The sequence below is a fragment of the Pristis pectinata genome, chromosome 8 (assembly GCF_009764475.1).
Source record: "Pristis pectinata isolate sPriPec2 chromosome 8, sPriPec2.1.pri, whole genome shotgun sequence".
Classification (NCBI taxonomy): Eukaryota; Metazoa; Chordata; class Chondrichthyes; order Rhinopristiformes; family Pristidae; genus Pristis; species Pristis pectinata.
This window is the reverse complement of record NC_067412.1, coordinates 47691833-47715839: the sequence shown is the minus strand read 5'-3', so window position 1 is coordinate 47715839 and position 24007 is coordinate 47691833. Positions and strand designations below refer to the sequence as shown.

At 42.1% G+C, this 24007-nt stretch overlaps 1 protein-coding gene across 1 annotated transcript in view; it reads right to left on the bottom strand.

Moving 5' to 3' along the window:
- Nucleotides 1-213: 213 nt before the first annotated feature.
- The window catches only part of LOC127573780 (transmembrane protein 182-like), a 69138-nt gene continuing 45344 nt past the window's right edge, over nt 214-24007 (bottom strand). The window contains exons 2-4 of the mRNA XM_052022286.1: nt 16120-16212; nt 13534-13671; nt 214-440 (exon numbers count right to left, since the gene is read on the bottom strand). Of these exons, the coding sequence (XP_051878246.1) occupies nt 214-440; nt 13534-13671; nt 16120-16212 (458 nt within the window). The remainder of the gene's footprint in view (nt 441-13533; nt 13672-16119; nt 16213-24007) is intronic.

Genomic DNA, 24007 nt, shown 5'->3' with positions numbered 1-24007 from the left:
TGCCAAAATTAATTCTTGTATTGTCAAATGTGACACAATTGAACTTAAACAAAAGCATACAAGCTTTCTTGTATGTCTCTATTATTAACAAGATGAAGATAGTTGTCAACACCATATATCTTGGGGTATAAACAACTATTTTTGATTTCCCATTGCTTGTATCAAATCTAGCACCATATAAGAGCCTGTGCTCCAGACTTCAGTGAATCCTACTTATTTATTGTGGGCTTCAACGGTGGTGCCAATTAGGTAGAATAACAATCCAGCAAGTAGAGCCAGAGGGATCCCAGCAGCCGCAAACATGAAGGACCATCCATACTGTACATTGACTTGGATGTTCTGGCAGCTGCTACTTCTCTCTAGTAGTATGTACTTTTCCAAATCCACAACAAATTCCTTCCACATTACGAATAGAAATATCAGGATGGAAAATAAAATTCCTGCAAAGTAAGAAAATCTATTGAAATTCACCAGTTCATACTCAGAACTGCTCAAAAGGCAAAATATGTATTTGTCAGTTTCTGAACTAACATTGCCTATTGTTATGGTTAATGGTATATCTATTCAGTGGTGAAATATTGCTCCCAGCAGAAAATGTGAGGAATTTCACATAAACAACATTAATGTCAAGAGGCTGCAGATGCTGTAATCTGGCAGAAAGCAAACTGCTGGAGGAAATCAGTGGGTCAGGCAGCATCTATGGAGGCAGAGGGATGGTTGATATTTCAGGTGGAGACTGCATCAGGACAAAGAGTGCAGAAGGAAAATAGCCAGTATAAAGAGGTGAGAGGGAGTGGCAAGACAGGGGCTGGCAGGTGATAGTGGAACCAGGTGAGGAGGAGGAATCACCCTATCACCTTTCTTCCTCATCACTTTCTAGCCTCTGTCTCTACCTCCATCCTCTCCTCCCCTCACTTGGATCCATCTGCCATTCATCTCCCTCCTCACCTGGTAGAAACGGATACAATTACAACATTTAAAAGATATTTGGATAGGTACATTGGTAGGAAAGGTTTAGAGGGATATGGGGCAAATGCAGACAAATGGGAGGTCAGGAACACACCTTGGTTGGCATGGATGAGTTGAGCCAAAGGGACTGCTTCCATGCTGTATGGCTCTTTGACTCTATGACTATTCTTATGGGGTTGATTAACAGTTGCAGTACATTTCCCTTGACTCTACTTATGGCTAATACACTCTAATCCAGGTGAACCTCTTCTGCACCCTCTCCAAAGCCTCCACATTCTTCCTGTAATGCAGTGACCAGAACTGCATGCAATAATCCAAACGTGGCCTAACCAAAGTTTTGTACAGCTACAACGACTTCCCAACTTGTATACTCAATGCCCTTTAAACCTCCTCCCTCTCACCTTAAACCTATGCACTCTAATTTTAGGCACCCCTACCATGAGAAGCAGACTGGTCATTCTCTCTTCTCCCCTCTCCCATCGGGCAGAAGATACACAAGGCTGAAAGCACATACCACCAGACTCAAGGACAACTCCAATTCCCCTATTTTCAGACTCTTGAATGGATCTCTTATATGTTCGAGATAAATTCTTGATCTTCCAATCTACCTCATTGTGGCCTTTGCACTTTGTTTCTCTGCACTGTACTTTCTCTGTAGCTGCTCTGTCAGTACTAACCCCACATCTGCATTAATTGCATACCCCTCTACGTCTTGCTCATTCAGATCTAGATGCCACTTAAATGTTCTTACTGTTCTGCTTCCACCACCTCTTTTGACCACTCATTACAGATACCAACCACTATTTGTGAGAAAGTTTTATCCTTTAAATTCCCTTTAAACCTTCTCCCTCTCACCATAACCTTATACCCTTGAATTTTAGACACCCCTAACATGGGAACCAAATACTGAATATCTACCTTATCTATGCCTCTCATAATTTTATAAACCTCTATCATGTCACCTCACAGCTCCCTTCGCTCCAGGGAAAACAGGCTCTGCCTATCCAGTCTCTCATGTTGGAAGATCAATTAAAATAGAATTAAATAAGTAATTTTCAGGTTGGTAGGCTACTAATTGTGGCTGCCATTGAGATCAGTAATGGTGTCCTTTACAGTCCATTTAAAATCAATATTAAATAACTTAGACTGGGGCCAAGTGCAATATACAGTAATCTGATATTCTGTTGTCCAGTTATTCAGAATTCCCAATGGTTTGGCATTTGGCTACTGGCCATGTTTGTCATACTCCTTGAAACTCACTTGGGCCCCAATTCCTGCATTCTTTTTAACCTTAATTGTGTTAATGGATTTTACTGTATCTAAGTCTACAGATAATGGAAAGTTAGTTGGGAATGTAACTGGATTGTATGGGAAAATGTGAGATTTTTCATTTGGTGAAGAAATAGAGAAACAAAATAATTGTTAAATGATGTGCAACTATTAAATGTTCTTCGGGAGATCAGTATGTCCTTGCACATGAAACACAAAGTTAACAAGCAGTTATAGAAAGTAATTATGAAGACAATTGGTATGTAGGTCTTTATTGCAAAGGTGTTGAAGTAAAGGTGTGAGAAAGAGCTGTTGTAATTGTATCAGCATTATTGTGAGACTGCACCTGGAGTACTGTTTATGGTTTGGTCTCTGCACGTACAGAACATATTCTTGCCTTAGAAGTGGTGGATTAAAGGTTCAATGAATTGACTCCTGCATTGAAAGGGTTATGACAGCAGGAAAATTTGAATAAAGTGAATGTATTCTCCAGGGATTAGAAGAATGGAGGTAATCTCAGTGAAATATAAACATGGAAGGATTGAGAGGTCAGATGCAAGGAACTTGTTTCCATTGGCAGAAACTGATATCAGGAGACATGATCTCAGGATTTAGAACTAAGATAAGAATTGTGAAGCATAGAGTCATACAGCACAAAACAGGCCCTTCTTGCCAACCAAGATTCCTATCCAAGCAAGTTCCATTTGCTTGCATTTGACCCATGTCCTTCTTAACCTTTCCTTTCCATGTACTTGACCAAATTTCAATGTTGCTATTGTACCTGCCTCAACCACTTCCTCTGGCAGATAGCGTAGCAGCGCGACACTATTACAGCGCCAGCGATTGGGGTTCGATTCCTGTCACTGTCTGTAAGGAGTTTGTACGTTCTCCCGTGTCTGCGTGGGTTTCCTCCGGGTGCTCCTGTGTCCTCCCACATTCCAAAGACGTACGGGTAGGTTAATTGGGTTTAAAAATGGGCGGCACAGACTCGCTGAGCTGGCAAGGCCTGTTACCACGCTGTAAGTAAAATTTTAAAAAAATACATACCAACCTCCATGTAAAAAATTTGCCCCTCAAGTTCCTATTAAATCTTTCTCCTATCACCTTAAACATATGCGCTTTTGTTCATGATTTCCCAGTTCTGGGAAAAAGACTGGGTACATTCACTCTATCTATGCCCCTTATGATTTTAGATACCACTATAAGATCACCTCTCAGTTTCCTACACTCCAAGGAATGAAGTCCTACCCTGTCCATACTCTCCCTGTAACTCAGTCTCTCAAGTCCTGGCAACATCCCTGTAAATCCTTTCTGCACTCTTTCCAGTTTAATGATGTCTTTCCCATGGCAGGGTGACCAAAACTGAATACATAGAACATAGAACAGTACTGCACAGGAACAGGCTCTTCAGCCCACAAGGTTGTGCTGAACCAATTACATTAATAATAAAATGCTCAACTGAACTAATCCTTTTTGCCTACACAATGTCCATATCCTACCATTTCCCTCACATTCATGTGCCTATCTAAGAGTTTCTTCAATGCACCTATCGTATTTGCTTCCACTACCACCCCTGGCAGTGCATTCCAGGCACCCACCACTCTATGTGTAAAAAAAATTTGCCCCACACATCTCCTTTGAACTTACCTCCATCACCTTAAATGCATGCCCTCTGGTATTAGACACTTCAACCCTGGGGAAAAGATACTGGCTGTCTACTCTGTCTATACCTCTTATAATATTTTAAACTTCTATCAGATCTCCCCTCAGCCTCTGCCGCTCCAGAGAGAACAACCCAAGTTTGTCCAACCTATCCTCATAGCTCATGCCCTCTAATCTAGGCAGCATCTTAGTAAACCTCTTCTGCACCCTCTCCAAAGCCTTGACATCCTTCCTATAATGGGACAACCAGAACTGAATGCAATACTCCAGATGCGGCCTAACTGAAGTTGCTGCAGCTTTATAAAACTTCCTGACTCTTGAACTCAGTGCCTCGACTAATGAAAGCAAGCGTACCATATGCCTTGTTTACCGCCCTATCAACCTGTGTAGCCACTTTCAGGGAGCTATGAACTTGGACCCCAAGATCCCTCTGCTCATCGACACTGTTAAGGGTCTTGCCATTAACAGTGTACTGTCTCTTTACATTTGACCTCCCAAGGTGCAACACTTCACATTTGGCCGGGTTGAACTCCATCTGCCGTTTACCACCCACATCTGCAACTGATCTCTATCCTGCTGTATCCTTTGCCAGTCTTCTACGCTATCCACAACACCACCAATCTTTGTATCATCTGCAAACTTACTAACCCACCCATGTGCATTTTCATCCAGGTCATTTATATACATTACAAACAGCAGATGTCCCAGTACAGATCTCTGAGGAACACCACTAATCAAAGATCTTCAGCTAGAATAAGTCCAATTGACCACTACCCTCTGTCTTCTACGGGCAAGCCAGTTCTGAATCCAAACGGCCAATTCACCATGGATCCCATGCATCTTAATCTTCTGTGTGAGCTTCCAATGGGGGACCTTGTCAAATGCCCTACGAGGTCCCAATGTCCACAGCTCTACCTTCATCAATCACCCTCGTCACTTCATCAAAAAACTCAATCAAGTTAGTGAGACACAACTTGCCCCGCACAAAGCCATGCTGACTGTCCCTAATTAGGCTATGATTTTCCAAATTCTCATAGATCCTTTCCCTAAAAATCCTCTTCAGTAACTTCCCTACCACTGACATGAGACTCAGCAGTCTATAGTTACTAGGATTATCCCCACTTCCCTTCTTGAATAATGGAACAACACTAGCAACTTCCCAGTCCTTCAGGACCTCGCCTATGGCTATGTAATACTCCAGGTGCAGCCTCACCAACTTCTCTACTCAATGTCCTGACTGATGAAGACCAGCATACCAAATGTTTTCTTCACTGCCCTGTCTACCTGTGATGTCGCTTTCAGGCTACAATGTACCTGAACTCCAAGGTACCTCTGTCCCACAACATCCTTGGTACTCTTTACCTCAAAGGGCTGCACGCACTCAGTCATTGAGTTTATTCTGCCACCTGCCAGATAAATACTTGGAAAATGCAAAATGCAGAGGTCAGTCCAGCAACTGGAAAGTTCTTCCTGTTTACTGAGCTGAGCCAGTGTATGAATACTGGATGATCACACACATAGGTCAGCTGTCTCTGGACTGTGGCATTTCCCAGCATCAATGGTAGGACAGACTGTTAGCCCACGCTGTTAATGGTGGGTGAAAATCAAAAAACCTCTGCGGGTGCTGGAAATTTGAAATAAGAAGAAAAAAACTTGGAAAAACTCAGCAGGTCAGACAGCTACATTGAAAAGAAAAACATTTAAATTTCAGGTTGAAGATGATTGATTTGAATGAACCTTTCATGATCACTAGTTACTGGATATGGTGATGATCTAATCAAAATTCTCACCTATTACTCAGTGTGAGCATTCTCTGCAGGCCACAGAACAGTGTTACAACCTTTGCCTATGCTCTCTAAACCACCAAGTTAGGATTCAGGTAAATACAACTCCAGATGCAGTCACGTGTCCATCCTTGACAGTGATAGATACAGCCAGCAATTTGAACAGTTTTTAGTCCTGCATGTCTTTAGGATGTGGGAGGAAACCAGAGCACTCAGTGGAAACTCACACAGTCACAGAGAGAGTGTGCAAATATAGATCCCAGACCTGATGTCTCCTAGGGACCAAGGACCTCTGCAAACAGTGGGGATGGAGTGAGGGGAGGTGGGTGAGTTGTGATCTTACCCAGAGTATTCAGCTGTAGCCTCGATTGTCTCCAGCTGATTATTAGAGCAAACTGGATGTTGACACCAATGGTCACTCATTTGAAGGTGTTGTGGGGTTACCTGCCCACACAACCCACCATCAGTTGGATTTAGGGGAAAATTGGCACATACAGAATGCTCTGTAAATTTGGGATTGTTAGCAACTCTAACACCAGTGTCACAGCCCAAATTCTCTCTCTTAATACCACAGCAATGATGAAGAAGTTGTTTCTTCAAGCACCACAATGGAACCTTTAGATAAGAAAGAAATCAAGGTCTTTTCTGGTTTACCTCTGGGTAGCTGCTTGATACAGAAACAATACGAGTTGATTAATCACACTGACAAAACCCGATCTGAAGCAGAAACAAGAGCTGGGCAAATTTCCAGAGATCTAATAACCCTAGTAATCCAAAGTCAACTTCTTCCCAAATGTGCTGTATTTGACACTAAATTACTCAAATACCCCTCTCCCAAAATATTACTTTATGAAATAAATTTGCTTAATTTGCATTTGAACAAGTCCCAACTGACTGTTCCCTTTGCCTCCTTAGAAAGCCTGCTCCCGTAGATTGATGCCACTGTACATTGTTTCTACAGATTGGTTTTACATTTACTCCTTTTCAAGCAGGCATGAAGATCTTGTAGCAATTTACATTGTCAAGTCTCTATTACCCTAAAAGCAACAATTAGGTCCCCTCCCAAAGTCTGCATAGAGAAAATGTCAAATTAACCCCACTGAAGGTGTGCAGGTGATAGCTTCTTTCAAAAGCTGCTGTGACATCAGTTATCCATGATCTGTCCAACTCCAGATTCCCAGCACTGCTTTACAGCATTGCAATCATATCCTTAAACCAAGTAAGGTTTCCAGTTCCTAGAGAATGCTCCCACACAGAAAATTAAATATGGGTGTGATAGAGGCATTTATAGACTCTTTGAGTAATGCAACACAGAAACAGGCTCTTTGGCCCAACACGTCCATGGCGACTATGGTGCCCACCAAGCTAGTCTCATTTGCCCATGTTTGACCCATATCCCTCTAAACCCATCCTTTCCATGTATTTATCCAAATATCTTTGAAAAGTTGTTATCGTACCTGCCTCAACTACTTTCTCTGGCAGCTCATTCCATATATCCACCACCTTCTGCATGAAGAAGTTGCCCCTTAGGTCTCTTTTAAATCTTTCACCTTTCACCTTAAACCTATGCTCTCCAATTTTTAGTTCCCCTTCCCTGGGAAAAAGACTATGAGCATGCACCTCATCTATGCCCCATCCTTGTGAATCTTTTCTGCACCTTCTCTAGCTTATGCACATCCTTCCTATAGTATGGTGACCAGAACTGCACACAACACTCCAAGTGCAATCTCATCAACGTCTTGTACAGCTGTAACATGATGTCCCGACTCCTGTGCTCAATGTTCCATCCGATGAAGGCAAGCATGCCATACGCCTTCTTCAGCACCATGTATAACTCTGTCATCGCTTTCAGGAAACTCTGTACCTGTACCCCAAGGTTTCGATGTTTTACAACACTCCCCAGGGCCCTGTCATTCACTGTGAATGTCCTGTCCCGGTTTAACCTCCCAGAAAACATCACTTCGCACTTGTCGGAGTTAAGTTTCATTTGCCATTCCTTTGTCCACTTTCCTAGTTGATCTAGATTCTATTGTAACCTTAGACAACCTTCTTCACTGTCCATTTCACACCAACTTTGGTTTCATCCGCAAACTCACTAATCATGCCACAAACATTCTCATCCAAATCGTTAATATGTATGAGAAACAACAGTGGACCCAGTACCGATCCCTACAGCACACCACTGGTCACAGGCCTCCAATCTGAAAAACCACCCTCAACTACCACTCCCTGACTCCTTCCACCAAGCAATTTTGTATCCAATTGACTAGCTCACCCTGGATCCCACGTGATCTGACCTTCTGGACCAGCCTACCATGTGGGACCTTGTCAAAAGTCTCACTAAAGTCCATGTAGACTAAGCCTATCACCTTGCCCTAATCAATCCTCTAGGTCTCCTCTTCAAAAAACTCAGTCAAATTCTTGAGACACGATGTCCCACGCACAAGCCATGATGATTATCCCTAATCAGTCTTGCATTTCCAAATACTGACAGATCCTGTCTCTCTAAATCCCTTCTGGTAACTTACCCACCACTGATGTTAGGCTCACTGAGCTATCCTGGCTTGTCCTTGCAGCCTTTCTTAAATAAAGACATAACATGAGCCACCCATCAGTCTTCCGATATCTCACCCATGGCTAAGGAAGGTAGAAAAATCTCTGGAGACATAAGAGACTGCAGGTGCCAAAATCTATTGCAAAAATGAGCTGCTGGAGGAACTCACAGTAGGTCAGGCATCATCTGTGGAGGGAAATGGACAGTCACCATTTCCAGTCGAGACCCTTCACCTGGACTGAAAGAGTAGAGGGGAGATAGCCAGTATAAAGAGGTGAGGGGAATGAGGAGAAGGGGTGGGGCAAGAGCTAGCAGGTGATAGGTGGATCCAAGTGAGGAGGATTGACAGATCCAATTGACAGATGGAATCAGGTGGGGAGGGAAGGGTGGAGATAGAAACACAGGTGAAAGGTGGAGGCAACAAAAAGCTGCAGATTATGGATAAGAAAGAAAGGTAAAGGGGAACCAAATAGGTGGAGGGGCATGGGCAGAAGGGAATAGTGGGGGGAATGGGACTCAATGAGAGGAATGTGGGTGATGAGTAGATAGAGTGAGTGGGGATGATCGGAGTTTGAGGGGATGGTTTTTTGGAAAGAAGGGGTGTGAGGGGGGACCTGGGTAGATCAGGAAGAAAGAGAAAAGGACAGAGGGGGAGCAGGTTACCTGAAATCAGAGAATTCGATGTTCATGTCATTGGGTTGCAGACTACCCAGGTGGAATGTGAGGTGCTGTTCCTCGAGTTTACGTTGAGCCTCACCCTGGCAGTGGAGCAGGACAGAGAAGTTGGTGTGGGAATGCAGAGGGAGTTAAAATGTCTGGCCACTGTGAGATCCAGAAGGTCATTGTGGACTACTCTCTCTGTGACTCTCTGGTTCACTCATCCCTCCCTATCCACCCTTCCCCAGACATTCTTCCCTGTAATTGTAGGAAGTGTAACTTCTGTCCTCACACCTCCTTCCTCATCACCATTCAGGGACCTGAACAGCCCTTCAAGTTGAAGCAGAGATTCACATGCCCCTCCATGAACCTTGTCTACTGCATTCAGTGCACTCACAGTGGCCTCCTCTGCATCAGTGAAACCAGGTGCAGACGATGCAACTGCTTTGCCAAACACCTGCTCTCTGTCCACAGTGCCTATCTGCTTAAGCTCACACAGTAGGACCTCACCCTTTTCCTACCCATGTCAGTCATACCAATCTGTACAATGACATCCCCTCACCTTTCCCCTTGAGCACGTTCTTGACCCTGACACCTGGGAGACAACACATCATCCTGGGGTCTTGTCTGCAATCACTGGGCTCTCTTCCAGGGCAGGTGGTACCTGTATAAATGGGACAATTTGCACCTGAACTGGAGGGGGAACAATATCCTTACAGGAAGATTTGCTAGTGCTGCTCGGGGGGTGGGGGGAACCTTAACAGCTCTTCCAGTTGAGGCAGAGATCCACATGCCTCTCCTTGAACCTTGTCTACTGTATTTAGTGCACTTGCAGTGGCCTCTAAACTGGAGTTGCAGGGGGGTGGGAACCAGAACGGCAGGGCAGCAAGTGGAGTGGCTGTGGGGAAAGTAGGTGCTAAGCCTTCAAGCAGTGATAGAAATTGACAAGTTGATGAGTATGGTGGGACTAATGTTCTGAGATGCATCTACTTCAATGCGAGGAGTATTGTAGGTAAGGCAGGTGAACTTAGACCATGGATCAGCACGTGGAATTACAATGTTGTAGCCATTAGTGAGACTTGGTTGCAGGAGGGGCAGGACTGGCAACTCAATGTTCCGGGGTTCCGATGTTTTAGACGTGATATAGACGGAGGTATTAAAGAGGGAGGGGTGGCATTACTCATCAGGGAAAATGTTACGGCAGTGCACAGCGAGGACATACTGGAGGGCTCGTCTGCTGAGGCATTATGGGTGGAACTGAGGAATAAGAAAGGGATGACCACATTAATGGGACTATATTATAGACCTCCCAACAGTCAGCAGGATTTAGAGGAAAAGATTTGTAGAGAAATAGCAGACAGTTGCAAGAAAAATAAGGTTGTGATAGTAGGTGATTTTAACTTTCCACATACTGACTGGGACTCCCATACTGTAAAGGGATTAGATGGGATAGAGTTTGTCAAATGTGTTCAGGAAAGTTTCCTCAATCAACATGTACATGTCCCAACTAGAGAGAGTGCGATACTGGATCTCCTCTTAGGGAACAAGACAGGGCAGGTGACAGAAGTGTGTGTAAGGGAATACTCTGGATCTAGTGGTCATAATTCCGTTAGTTCAAAGATAATTATGGAGAGGGATAGGATTGGTCCTCAGGTTGAGATTCTAAATTGGAGTAAGGCCAATTTTGATGGCATCAGAAGAGATCTGGCAGGCATGGATTGGGATAGGCTGTTATCTGGCAAAGAGATGCTTGGTAAGTGGGAGGCTTTCAACAGTGAAGTGCTGAGAGTAGAGAATCTGTATATTCCTGTTAGAATAAAAGGCAAGGCTAGCAGGTTTAGGGAACTTTGGTTATTGAGGGATATTGAGGCCCAAGTAAAGAAAAAGGAGGCACATATCAGGTATAGGCAGTTAGGTTCAAATGAGGTGCTGGCGTATAAGATATGCAAGAGAATACTTAAGAGAAGAATCAGGAGGGCAAAAAGAGGACATGAAGTTGCTCTGGCAGGAGGATGAAAGAGAATCCCAAGGGTTTCTACAGCTATCTTAGGAGCAAAATGGTAGCAAGGGACAAAATTCATCCTCTTGAGGATCTCAACAGTCGTCTATGCATGGAGCTGAAAGAGATGGGGGAGATCTTAAATGAGTTTTTTGCATCTGTATTTACTCTGGAGACAGACACAGAGACTATAGTACTGAAACAAAAGAGTAGTGAGGTCATGGACTGTATCCAGATTATGGAAGAGGAGGTGCTGGCTGTCTTGAGGTGAATGAAGGTGGATAAATCCCCACGGCCAGACAATGTGTCCCCTCGGACCTTGTGGGAGGCTATTGCAGAAATAGCAGGAGCTCTGGTAGAGATAGTTAAAATGTCCTTAGCCACGAGTGAGGTGCCGGACGACTGGAGGATAGCTAATGTTGTTCTGTTGTTCAACAAAGCCTCTAAGGATAAGTTGAGAAACTATAGGCCAGTAAGCCGGACATCAGTCATGGGTAAATTATTGGAAGGTATTCTAAGGGACAGAATATACCAGTATTTGGATAGACAGGGCCTGATTAGGGATAGTCAACATGTTTTTGTTCAGGGTAGGTCATGTCAAACCAAGGTCGATGAGGGAAAGGTAGTGATGTTGTCTAGATGGACTTTAGCAAGGCCTTTGACAAAGTCCCACAAGGGAGGCTGCTCCAGAAGGATAAGTCACTTGGCATTCAGGATGAAGTAGCCAATTGGATTCAACATTGGCTTAGTGGAGAAGACATAGTGGTAGTAGATGGTTGTTTCTCTGACTGAAGGCCTGTGACTAGTGGTGTGCCACAGGGACTGGTGCTGAGTCCATTGTTATCATTTATATTAATGATTTGGATGATAATATGGTAAACTGGATCAGCAAATTTGCAAATGACACCAAGACTGGGGGCATAGTGGACAGCGAGGAAGGCTATCAAAGTTTGCAGTGTGACCTTGACCAGCAAGGTAAATGGGCTGAGAAATGGCAGATGGTATTTAATGCAGACAAGTGTGAGGTGTTGTACTTTGGGAGGACAAACCAGGGTAAAACTTCACAGTAACTGGTAGGGCTCTGAGTTGTATGGTAGAACAAAGGGACGTGGGAATACAGATCCATAGTTCCTTGAAAGTGGAGTCACAGGTAGATAGGGTCGTAAAGCAAGCTTTTGGTACTTTGGCCTTCATAAATCAAGGCATTGAGTACAGGAGTTGGGATATTATGTTGAAGTTGTACAAGACATTGGTAAGGCTGAATTTTGAGTATTGTGTGCAGTTCTGGTCACCTACTTACTTGAAAAGGTGCAGAGAAAATTTACATGGATGTTGCCGGGACTTAAGGACCTGAGTTATAGGGAAAGGTTGAATAGATTAGGGATTTATTCCCTGGAGTGCAGGAGAATGAGGGGAGATCTTATAGAGGTATACAAAATTATGAGGGGTATAGATAGGGTGAATGCATGCAGGCTTTTTCCCCTCAGGTTGGGTGAGACTAGAACGAGAGGAAGTAGGTTTAGGGAGAAAGGTGAAATATATAATAGGAATCTGAGGGGAAACTTCTTCACTCGGGGGTGGTGCAAGTGTGGAACGATCTGCCAGCAGAAGTGGTAGATGTGGATTCAATTATAACATTTAAGAGAAGTTTGGATGGCTACATGGATGGGAGGGGTTTGGAGGGATATGGTCCAGGTGAAGGTGGATGGGACTAGGCAGAAGATCAGTTTGGTATAGACTAGATGGGCTGAAGGGCTGGTTTCTGTGCTGTAGTACTTTATGATTGTATTTGAAACTGTTCCTTAGAACAATAAATTGGTGAACCAACCAGGGAACCATCATAGAAGCCTTCATCGGTTGAGGTGTTGAGTATAAAAGTCAGGAAGACCTGTTGCATCTGTATAAAACTCCGGTTCAGCCGCACTTGGATTATTACATGCAGGTCTGATCACCCCATTACAGGAAAGAGGTGGAGGCTTTGGAGAGGGCGCAGAAGAGGTTCACCAGGATGTTACCTAGATTAGAGAGCATTAGCTATAAGGAGAAGCTGGACAATTTTGGACTGTTTTTCTGGAGCGTCAAAGTATATAAAATTATGAGAGGCATAGACAGAGCAGTTAGTCTTTTTACCAGGATGGAAATGCCAAATACTAGAGGGCATAGCTTTAAGGTGAGAGGGGGAAAGTTTAAAGGAGATTTATGAGGCAAGTTTCTTTTTCCACACAGAGAGTGGTAGGTGCCTGGAATACACTGCCTGGGGAGATGGTGGAAGCAGATACGATAGCAAAGTTTAAGAGGCATTTAGATAGACACATGAACATGCAGAGAATGACGGGATACAGACCATGTGCAGGCAGATATGCAGTTGAAATTGCCACCATGCTTGGCACAGACATTATGGGCCGAAGGGCCTGTTGTCCTGTATTGTTCTATGTTCTGTGTTCTATGTTCATAGCAAAATCATAACAGGCTAATTACTCAGTTCATGTGCACTTCATGGTTTAACTATGGACAAGTCAGCCTCAAAATTATTTGAAGAACATGCTTTTTGGAAAATAATTAAAGAATGCTCATTACTTCCTGAGATTCCAGCATTGTTTAATTACTGGCATTTCTTATGTGGATATAGTGTGACTTACCAGAAGCCAAAAGGAATCCACCTCCGACTTTGTAGCACTTGGCACTGGCAAATGACACTGCACAAACCAACAACAATCCTCCCACAAGACCAGCAGCCACACCTACTATGATGAATGCTGTCCAGAAGCCACGATACACTGTGCAATGGAAGGAGAGTGAAAAGTACTTAGTCCTGCTGCTTAAGTACATTTACTCATCTATGGTTTACAGTACTAAATTGTCTTCCATGGGATCACTGATAAACAAAATAGTTAGAATATACAATGCACCACATTACATTATTTTCAGAATGGGTTGCAATTTCAAGGGTGTACCAATATTCTGGTACATTTCCTGCCATTTGTTTCTTATTTACTGTCCCTTTTTATTTCCCCTTTTTATGGTCTATGGGTTTCCCACCGGCATTCACACATTTCCTCACCTTGTCTTTTCCTTCTGTGACTCTTTTATTACTGTCTCTGAAAGACTCATCTCTCTATGTCTCTTACACATTTGCACACAGTCTTGCCTTGCCTCACTTCCATTTTCCTTTCTCAAGAGATGTTTGCCTGGAAATTCTGGTGCACCCAAATGGTTGCACTGGTCGTTGCACTAGTCCAGTAACGAAGTCGATGGTAACGATTATTTCAATCATGGGAATCACATTGCAATGTTCAGCTGATTACTCCTGGGAATGAAAGTTGTACTGGTCAAAGTGAGGAGATTGGGAGGTTGGAAAGGGCTGATCAGGCAGTGTGCTGAGTTTGGGGTATTGGGGAAGTGGCGGGAAGGTATAACCAACAAACTACCAGTCTAAATCTGCAAATTTACTTTGTTTGTAAACTATCCAAGACATGAAGTTAATGTGCTGAGACCAGGGTGACAGAGCAGGAATGATCGCAATCCAGGATGACAGATGAGGATCAGACAGGGGGAACCAAGGATTGTGGCTGAGGACCAGGGAGTTGGTCGGGTACGTGGCTGGGAAGGGCATTTATGGAGATTAAGGACTTCATTGGCAGCCTGAGAGGATTGTGAATCAGGGGTTTTAAAGGATTAGGTGACTGGGTAGAATGGATGTCTTCTGGGAATTGGAGGATTTGATAGTTGCAAAGTGGGGGATGGCCTCAGAGGGTTTGGGGCAGTTGAGAGTAGTTGGTGCATTGTCGGCTGGTGTGGGAAACTAGAAGGAGTGAGGGGAACCATCTTATGTCATTGGAGTTCCAATCCAGTGTGGCATTGTGAAGTTTCAGTTGGCTCAAAAGCAATTGCTCTCATGACAATGGAATTTAAGCTCCCTCCCATGCTCCAAAAGGAGGGCTGCATGGGGAAAGATGTCACCCCATGCATCTTTGGTGTGGAAGTAGCATCAGGCATACAGGAGTAACTCATACCAGCTCAATGGAACTTCTAGAGTGATGAAAAAATAATCTGAAGTTGAATCTTATCACTTTTCAGTCTGGCAAAAAATGGATTTTCAGATGCACAGATTCAAGCAAAATATTGCTATGCAACTGAATTTCTAAATATTGGAGATCTAATAGACAGGAACAAATCACTCTCTCTCTGTGTAAGAATAACTGTGTGGTTTCACATCAGTTTAATCTTGAAATTGGTTTTCTAATAAAATTAAGATGAAAGGATGACAGGTTGAAATTTGATCAACAAGAGAGCAAGCGTCAGTTTGGAAAGCTAATTAACCAATAAAAAATACATGATTATGAAGTAAATTAATAATAGATGTGGAATTTATAAATCTGCTGTTTTTGTTTAAATCAGAAGGCAAATAATTGGATGAATATATTGCATGGTGTCCAACAACCAATCAGAACACTGGATAAGTATTGGGACTCATTGAGAAGCTGATTCTCATTGGCCAATCAATTCTTTGGAATAATAATAGGGGTCTCGATTAAGTCTTTCTGTATTCCAATCGGATTGATACAAAGAAATAATGTCTTAATCAAACCTAACAAATTATCAAAGTCACAAATTTGATATAGAACATAGAACAGTACAGCACAGGAACAACCCTTCGGCTTACAATGTTGTGCTGAACTAATTAAACTAGTAATTAAATGCCTAACTAAACTATTCCCTTCTGTCTGCACGTGGTCCATATCCCTCCATTTTCTGCACATTCATGTGCAGATCTAAGGGCCTTTTAAACGTCTCTGTTGTATTTGCCTCCATCACCACCCCTGGCAGCGCATTCCATGCACCCACTACTCCCTGTGTAAAAACTTGCCTCGCACATCTCCTTTGAACTTACCCCCCTCACCTTAAATGCATGCCCCGTAGTATTAGACATTCTAACTCCGAGAAAAAGATACCAACTGTCTACTCTATCTATGCCTCTCATAATCATGTCAACTTCTATCAGATCTCCTCTCAGCTTCTGCACTCCAGAGAAAACAACCCTAGTTTGTCCAACCTCCCCCTATTACACAAGCCCTCTAATTCAGGCAGCATCCAGGTAAACCTCTTCTGCACCCTCTCCAAAGCCTCTACCTCTTTCCTATAATGGGGACAATACTTGTCAATATAGGAAAAAGTACAGAAAATTGCTCATACAAAATATCCATGTATTGTTATTCAAAGCATACCGGCAGAACTGTCATGTGAAAACACAGGTCCCATTACAATCGGAAAAGGGAAGAGATAGCCATGAACACAGTACTTGGATGGAGGCTGGTTTGCTGTAAAATGCAAAACAAGAAGGAATTGGTCATGTTTGTAAGGATTGTATCTATGGGACACACATCATTGAATGCAAATCCACTTTGAACAGAGCTCCCTTTGCTAAGATCAATTTGCTTAGATCTTGGAATTTATCCAACTGTGAGAGAGTCTGCTGGTTCCACATTGGCCTCATTAGTTACTTCAGAACTCATGAAGCAGGTTATCCTCAATTCAGAGGAACTTGCTATTATTCCACCAAGTTGTCGTCAAAAACAAAAGTAAGTACAGTTATTTTTTCACAAGAAAAACATTTCCACTTTCATTGAGACACAGGAAATTCTACAAATACTGGAATCTGGAGCAATACACAAAAAGTGCTGGAGGAACTCAGCAGGTCAGGCAGCACCTATGGAGGGAAATAAACAATCAATGTTTCCGGCCGAGACCCTTCATCAGGACTGGAAAGGAAGAGGGCAGAAGCAAGAATAAGAAGGTGGGAGAGGGAGAGGAGTACACACAGGCAGGGGATCGGTGAGTTCAGATGAAAGATGAGTCCAAGTGAGAGAAGATTATTGATGGTCTTAATAACTCTGCTCCAACTTAAAGGTGAATTTGGAGAGATTGAGAGCAGAGAAAAGACATCTTGCGGATTCCTAAAATTTAAAAGGAAAATGGTAAATTAAAAAAAATCAATAACTACAAGTTTACTTTCTTGACATAGGCTGATTTTTTGTGGGGAAGCAAGTCATCTCTACTTAACTGAAGTGAGCTAATGGGTCAACACCACTGAAAGACCCATCAGGTTATTTTGTGTTATGAAAAGAATAGTTTGGTGTGACCTGATGTCAGTCTTAATTTGCAGACCCGGCTTTCCTGGTACTAAGAAACTATTATAGCTGTCTTACATCTGTAATAATAAAGCAAAAAGTTACACATAACCAAATCAAGGATTCCAAAATACTTGAGGAATTCAAGCACTGAGTATGATTTACGAATGTTTTAAGTTTATGGTGAGATCTGACTGGAACGTAGGAGGCTAAGGGATGACCTTACAGATGTTTATAAAATTATGAAGGGCATAGGTAGGATAGATAGAATCTTTTTACCATGGCATGGGAGCCCAGAACTAGAAGGCACAGGTTTAAATTGAGAGGGGAGAAACTTAAAGGAGATCTGAGGGGCAAGTTTTTCACACTGAGAGTGGTGGTTATCTGGAATGAAATGCCAGAGGAGGTGGTGAAGGCAGATACAATTACAACGTTTAAAAGACATTTGGATAGGTACTTAGTAGGAAAGGAGTGGAGGGATAAGGGCCTAATTCAGGCAAATGGGATTAGTGTACATAGGCATCACCATCAGCATGGACGAGGTGGACTGAGAGGGCCTCTTCCTGTTCTGTACAAGTCTGTGATTCTATGAGTCCATACTTGTATGATCAGAAGTAAAGTTTTGTGGAGAATTTTGAAAGTGGAGCAACATAAAGGAGACACAAGAGATTCTGCAGATGTTGGAATCTGGAACAATACACACGAAGTGCTGGAGGAACTCAGCAGGTCAGGCAGCATCTATGGAGAGAAATAAACAGTCAACATTTCAGGCCTCAACCTGAAACATTGACTGTTTATTTCTCTCCATAGGTGCTGCCTGACCTGCTGAGATCCTCCGGCATTTTGTGTGTGTTACAACATAAAGGAGAAGGTTTCAGAGTTTGGACCCAAAAAGGCCAGAGACTGGAACAGAAGAAAGGATCACCTGTTGTCAGAAACATGATGGTCAACACAGTGGTGCAGCAATTAGTGCTGCTGCCTCACAGTTCCGGCACCCCAGGTTCGATCCTGACCTCGGCTATCATATGTGTGAAGAGTTTGCAATCTCCCTGTGGTGGCATGGATTTCCCAGGTGATCTAGTTTCCTCCAACAAGTAGATTAATTGCCTAGTGCAAATTTGCCTTTGTGTGGGTGGCAAAAGAGTCAAGGAAGAGTTGATGGCTGTGTGAGGTAGAATAGGTTGCAGGACAACATGGAGAAATGGAGTAATGTGAATGTTCTCAGAACTGATATACACTTAATGAGCTGAATGGCCTTAATTGGTGATTAGTTTATTATTGTCACATGTACGAGGATACTGTGGAAAGCTTTTGTTTGCAAGCCATTCATACAGATCATTCCGTACATTGAGGTAGTACAAATGGAAAAGCAATAACAGAATGCAGAATATAGTGTTACAGTTGCAGAGACAATGAGTGCAGGGCCATGATGAGGTAGATTGTGAGGTCAAGACTTCATCTTTATTGTACAAGAGGTCCATTTAATAGTTTTATAACAGTGGGATTGAAACTGTCCTTGAACCTGGTGGTATGTGCTTTCAAGCTTTTGTAGTTTTTGTCCAATGGGAGGGGGGAGAAGAGAGAATGTCTGGGGTGGGAGGGGTCTTTGATTATGTCACCACTTTAGTTGCTATCCATCTACTCTCCTGTTGCAGCTTCATTTGGGGAACACCAGACTGCTCAATAAACCTGGCAACTAACAACACTTGTTTTACCTCTGAGTCAAAAGATTGATCAAAGCTCAGTATAGTACTTCATCATGTAATCTCAGCTGCCACTTTAAAGGTACTAAGGGTACTTCTGTCCTCTTAAGCCACGATTAAAGAAACCAGGGATGCTCTTAACTTATGAGCCAATGATTATTCTTCAGACAACATCACTAAAAGTAATTTATCTAGTCACTTATTTCAGTGTGAACGTTCTCTTTGCTATTTCCTACATTACAAAATTACAACACTTCAAGTACATGTCATTAGCTGTGAAGTATATTGGGGAAATCCTGAGGTCATGGCATACATTATATCAGGAGAAACCACTGTGTCTTCAGTATCTTGAGATTTACACAAAATAAAATACTACAGATGCTAGAAATCTGACATAAAAACAGAAAATGCTGGAAACGTTCAGCAGGTCAGGCAGCATCTGCGGAGAAAGAAATGGAGTTAAAGTTTCAGGTTGCTGACCTGTCATCATAAATGACGACTGATACAGTGCTCCTCCATTACATTTGAAAGTACTGCTGAATACAACGTAGGATACAAATAAATGCGCATCACTGATTGAAGATAACAAGAAGACATCACCGTTACTTACTGAACCAGAAGTTCCAAATACTGTCATGAGAAATGTCTTCAGTGAACCAACATCGCCAAATGAACCCCTCATGGTGAAAGGTGATGGCCAGTTTATCTTGCCCTTGTACTTCTTGCCCACTCTGCACATCAAGACATCAAATTAAAAATACAACATGGTTAGGCAGGAGATACCCCAATACTGCCCATAAACTGGACAATTTCTTTGAGCCTTTGATTTGGTTCAAACTTTGAGCCGTGGATTCACTTCCATAATATGATTGACCCTATGCTAATTTGACTCTGATAACCTGCAGATTATTCCCCCTTTGTGGTTCTGCCTTTTAATTTGGACCCCAGCTGCTCATATTCCTTCAGAAGAACTTCCTTTGTCCAACTGCTTATTCCCAAATGGACCATGACAACCAGATAGTTCCCCTCCCACTTCAAATTCCTTTCCAGACCCAATGAGATTCTTAGCCCTGGAATGTGTCATCTGATATCTATCATTCATTTCTTGCTGGTTACCCAATAACCTTGAGAGACTGTATTATTTTATATCAATGTAGTTTAAAACTATAAGGTTAAGAGAATGTAACTGTGAAACTAAATCAAACAAATATTAAAACAAGTATTAAAATAATAATAAAATTATCCACTTACTCACCAAAGTCACAGTCCATAGGCTCTCACAGAGGAAGTTGTGCTAAAAAGTTCTGGAGGTTTTATCAAGTGCAGTGCAAGATTGTAGGGGAGAACTTCACTGTGCTGGCTTTACTGAGAGATCAGTGTAAACCTTCCCTCCTGAATGCCAGCTGAGGATCTGCAAGACCATATTTGCACACAATACAAACCCCAGCAACTGGCTTGGCCTGAAGGAAATTCAGGCTCCCTGGATGGCCTTGATCTTTGAACAGACTTCCCCCAGGAATGCCTTTCCCCTCCAATAACATTCTATAGGCCAAATGGTAACGGAGATAACACAGCTGCAGAGAACAGGTATTTCAGATGTCGATATTTCAGATGTTCTACATCTGCAGTTTTCTTTTTTACTTTCAGTGATGTGCCTCCTAACTCTGCAGCTTATGTTTTCAGATAGTTAATGTAAGGGAAACTGACACCCACAAATGTGACATCAGTGCTGCTTTGGACCCAAGAATATCTGACCACAATATAAATGAAGGTTTTGCATCTTGTTTAGTTCAAGCCTCTTTCCAAAGAGCACATATTGTGGATCCTGCCTCTTGCAAGCCCATCATTTCTTACTGAGCTACTGAAATAAGGTGAACATAGATTGTAGTAGGTGGCCTGGAATTCTCATGGTAAGGAATTACATGATAATCTCCCTTTCCAGAAGTAGAATGCTGCAGGTGTTCTCCGCAGGTCATCCTATACCCAGTGGAACAACTCTATGAAGCCTTGCCTTGATTTGGCTATATCCAAGTATATTTGGAGGTATCAATTAAGGTACATTTGCTTGCCTTCATTATCTGGGACAATATACCACCAGGCTCAAGGACAGCCTCTATCCGGCTGTTATCAGACTCCTGAACAGACCTCTTATACATTAAGGATGAGCTCTTGATCTCCCAATCTTCCTCGTCGTGGCCCTTGCACTTTATTTGTCTGCATTCACTGCACTTTCTCTGTAACTGTAACACTATATTCTGCAAACTTTTTTTCCCTTTTGTACTACCTCAATGTACTTACGTATGGAATGATCTGCCTGGATGGCATGCAAACAAAAGCTTTTCATTATATCTCAATACACGTGACAATAATAAACCAATTATGATTTACCAATATGAGTATGGAGATTATGGTACCACTTTATAAAACATTAGATTTGTTTTCCTAGGAATGGAAAAGACTGAAGGAAAGCATATTGCAATGTACATTATGAGGGGAATGGGTAGTGTAAACAGTAGGAAAGTTTTCCCCATAACAAATCTAAAACTAGAGAGCACAAAGGGTAAGGATATTTAGAGGGAATCTGAGGAAGAATGGTTTCATCCAGAGGGTGTTTGGAACAGACTGTCTGAGGAATTGGTGGAGGCAGAGACTCCACTTAAGAAGTATCAAGACAAGCAATTGAGGGTGTACAAGGCCAATTGCTGATAAATGGGATAAGTATACACAAATACTTGCTGTCAGCATAGAAATGGTGGGATAAAAGGCTTGATTTGTGCCTTATTACTCTATAACTCTGACCATGATCTCATGTCAACAGAACATTGATGGTTCCTGCTCCTGCAGTCAGTACGTTCTCAACAATTTAAGTCAAACAATACCTTGACATACTTCCAAGGAAATTCCCCATTTGTGTGGCGCTATTAAAAAGGTGGCAACTAGGAATTGTGAGTATTGAAAAATAAAAACCGGAGAGTTAAAGTAAATTACAACCCTACCACTGGACAGATTAAAATGAAGTTAATCATAACTACAAATAGTAAAATATATTAAAACCTTGTAAATAGGACTCAAAGTGGGTTCATTGTTCTGATGAAGGGTCTTTGACCTGAAACATCAGCACTGTTTCTTTTCACACAGATGCAGCCTGACCAGCATTTTCTCATTTTATTTCACCTTGCTTCAAGAACGGACTTGGACATGCGAGGTTTTAGAGCTAGGGTTATTTGCAGATTGTGGTGAAGCATTTTCCAAAGTCAGGAAGTCCAAAGTGAGATTCGATTTTAACAAAGGTACTGACTACGGCATTGGTTCACCATGTCTCTGAAAGTGATGTCACCAGTACAGAGTGCAGCACTCCCAAGTGCATCTAATGAAGGCAGCAATGCTATATGCACAAAGCCAGCCTGGCAAAATTTGTCTCATAATTTCGGCGAAATCTGTTACTTCAACTACATGCACTAACTTACTATAGATAACTGGAATGTCATTATAGATCTATTTAATCAATCAACCTTTGTTGATGGTCTGCAAAATGCCTTTAAGAGACACTAAAATAAAAGTTTGCCGTGACTGCTAAAATTTACATCACCTTTGTGTACCGCATGTGCTCACAAGCGATGAAATCAAATCCCAAGGTACTGCTAATTCTTCTTGTTAACATCAAGAGGAACGTAACATTCTCTTCAGGACCTCCTGATGTTACATTTATAATAAACAGTTCCCGTTGAGTTTATGATGTGCCTTCCTGCCATCATTCTCTCTCCATACGGATGGTCTTGGATACAGACTCCAACTATATCAGCTTACTTCCAATGTGTTTGGCATGGTTAGATTGTCTTTGAGGAAGCAACATCATTTATGGAAATCCTAACAAAAAACTGTAGCTGTTGGAAATCTGAATTAAGAACAGAAAGTGCTGGAAACACTCAGTGTGTCAAGTAGCATCAGTGGAAGGAGGTTCAGAATTAGCATGTCAGACTGAAGATTCTTCTTTGACCTGAAACATTAACCTTGTTTCTCTTTCCATAGATACTGCCTGACCTGATGACTGTTTCCAGAATTTTCTGTTTTTAACATTATTTGTGAATTAGTTCAACATTTTCTCAACTCAGGAGAATTAAGAGTTTGTTCTGAATTGCAATTAACAAGAGAATGAGTGCAATTCAAATCTTCTGAATGTGACTGACTAAAAAAATAGACAGTTGCTTAGGTAAAGCTTTTTTTCCCTAATATACCAACAAAACACTAAGCAGCTGCAGAGTGTTAATGATACATTTAGCAAACAAGGCAGCAAAGAGAATTGTAAATGTGGAAGAATGTGTGTTCTGTTTATTACGGCCTTATACCACCTGTGCAAAAATAATTTTGGGCTGTAGTACTCAAGAGGGGGTATTAGAAAAACAAGTGTCATCCAGTTTAATTACTGAACTCTCCAAAGGTTCAACAGCAAACTATGCTGGTGAGGGAACTTCCACAACGTTTCAGTTAATATCAAACAATTATAATGTACTACTTGCGAAAAAGAAGTTGCTTCCATTGGATCAGAGAGACAACTTGCAGATGTTTTGATCTTATTGGGACTAACCAAAGCTGAAAGTGGCATGGTTTCCATTCCAGAGAAGTTTCAGTCTCACCAGTGATGCTTTACTGATTCCTTTCCTTTGGTTTAATGCAATTCTGACCATATTTTAGCATATCAAGAGTCAGTTAATTCATTTATACAATTTTACCTGTCACAAACCAGCAACAAAAGAAACACACTGAGCATGATTCAGTGTTAAAAACTATTTTATTAATCACTACTTATGATAATACGTAAAATAAAAGTAAAAAAAAATGTTAGTATGTTAGAATTCAAGAATGTTAAACCTCGAACGTTAACCCCAAAACTAAACTCGTCGTGTGTGTGTGTGACAAAGTCCAAAACTCCCAGTTCCTGAATGGTTCTTAAAGTTCAGTTCCGCAAGCCATAAGGTGAAACATGAGCAAGGGCTTCTTCAACAACCACCGTTGTCTGAAGATAAGATGTAGATGTAGAAAAACATAGAGAGAGTACATACGAAATCCAAATGTTCCACGATGGAACCCAAACGACACTTCAGTGTTTACTCGGTAGTGACTTCCTCACCCCGAAAAGCATCCGAACCGTGGTCGTCCACACACAAATACCTGTTTCCTTCTACAGGTCAGCAACAAAGTGAACTCCACCGGATTACTTCCAACTTCCATACATGGATTTCAGTGGTAAACACAGTTATTGTTTCTCATCCATCGATAGAGAA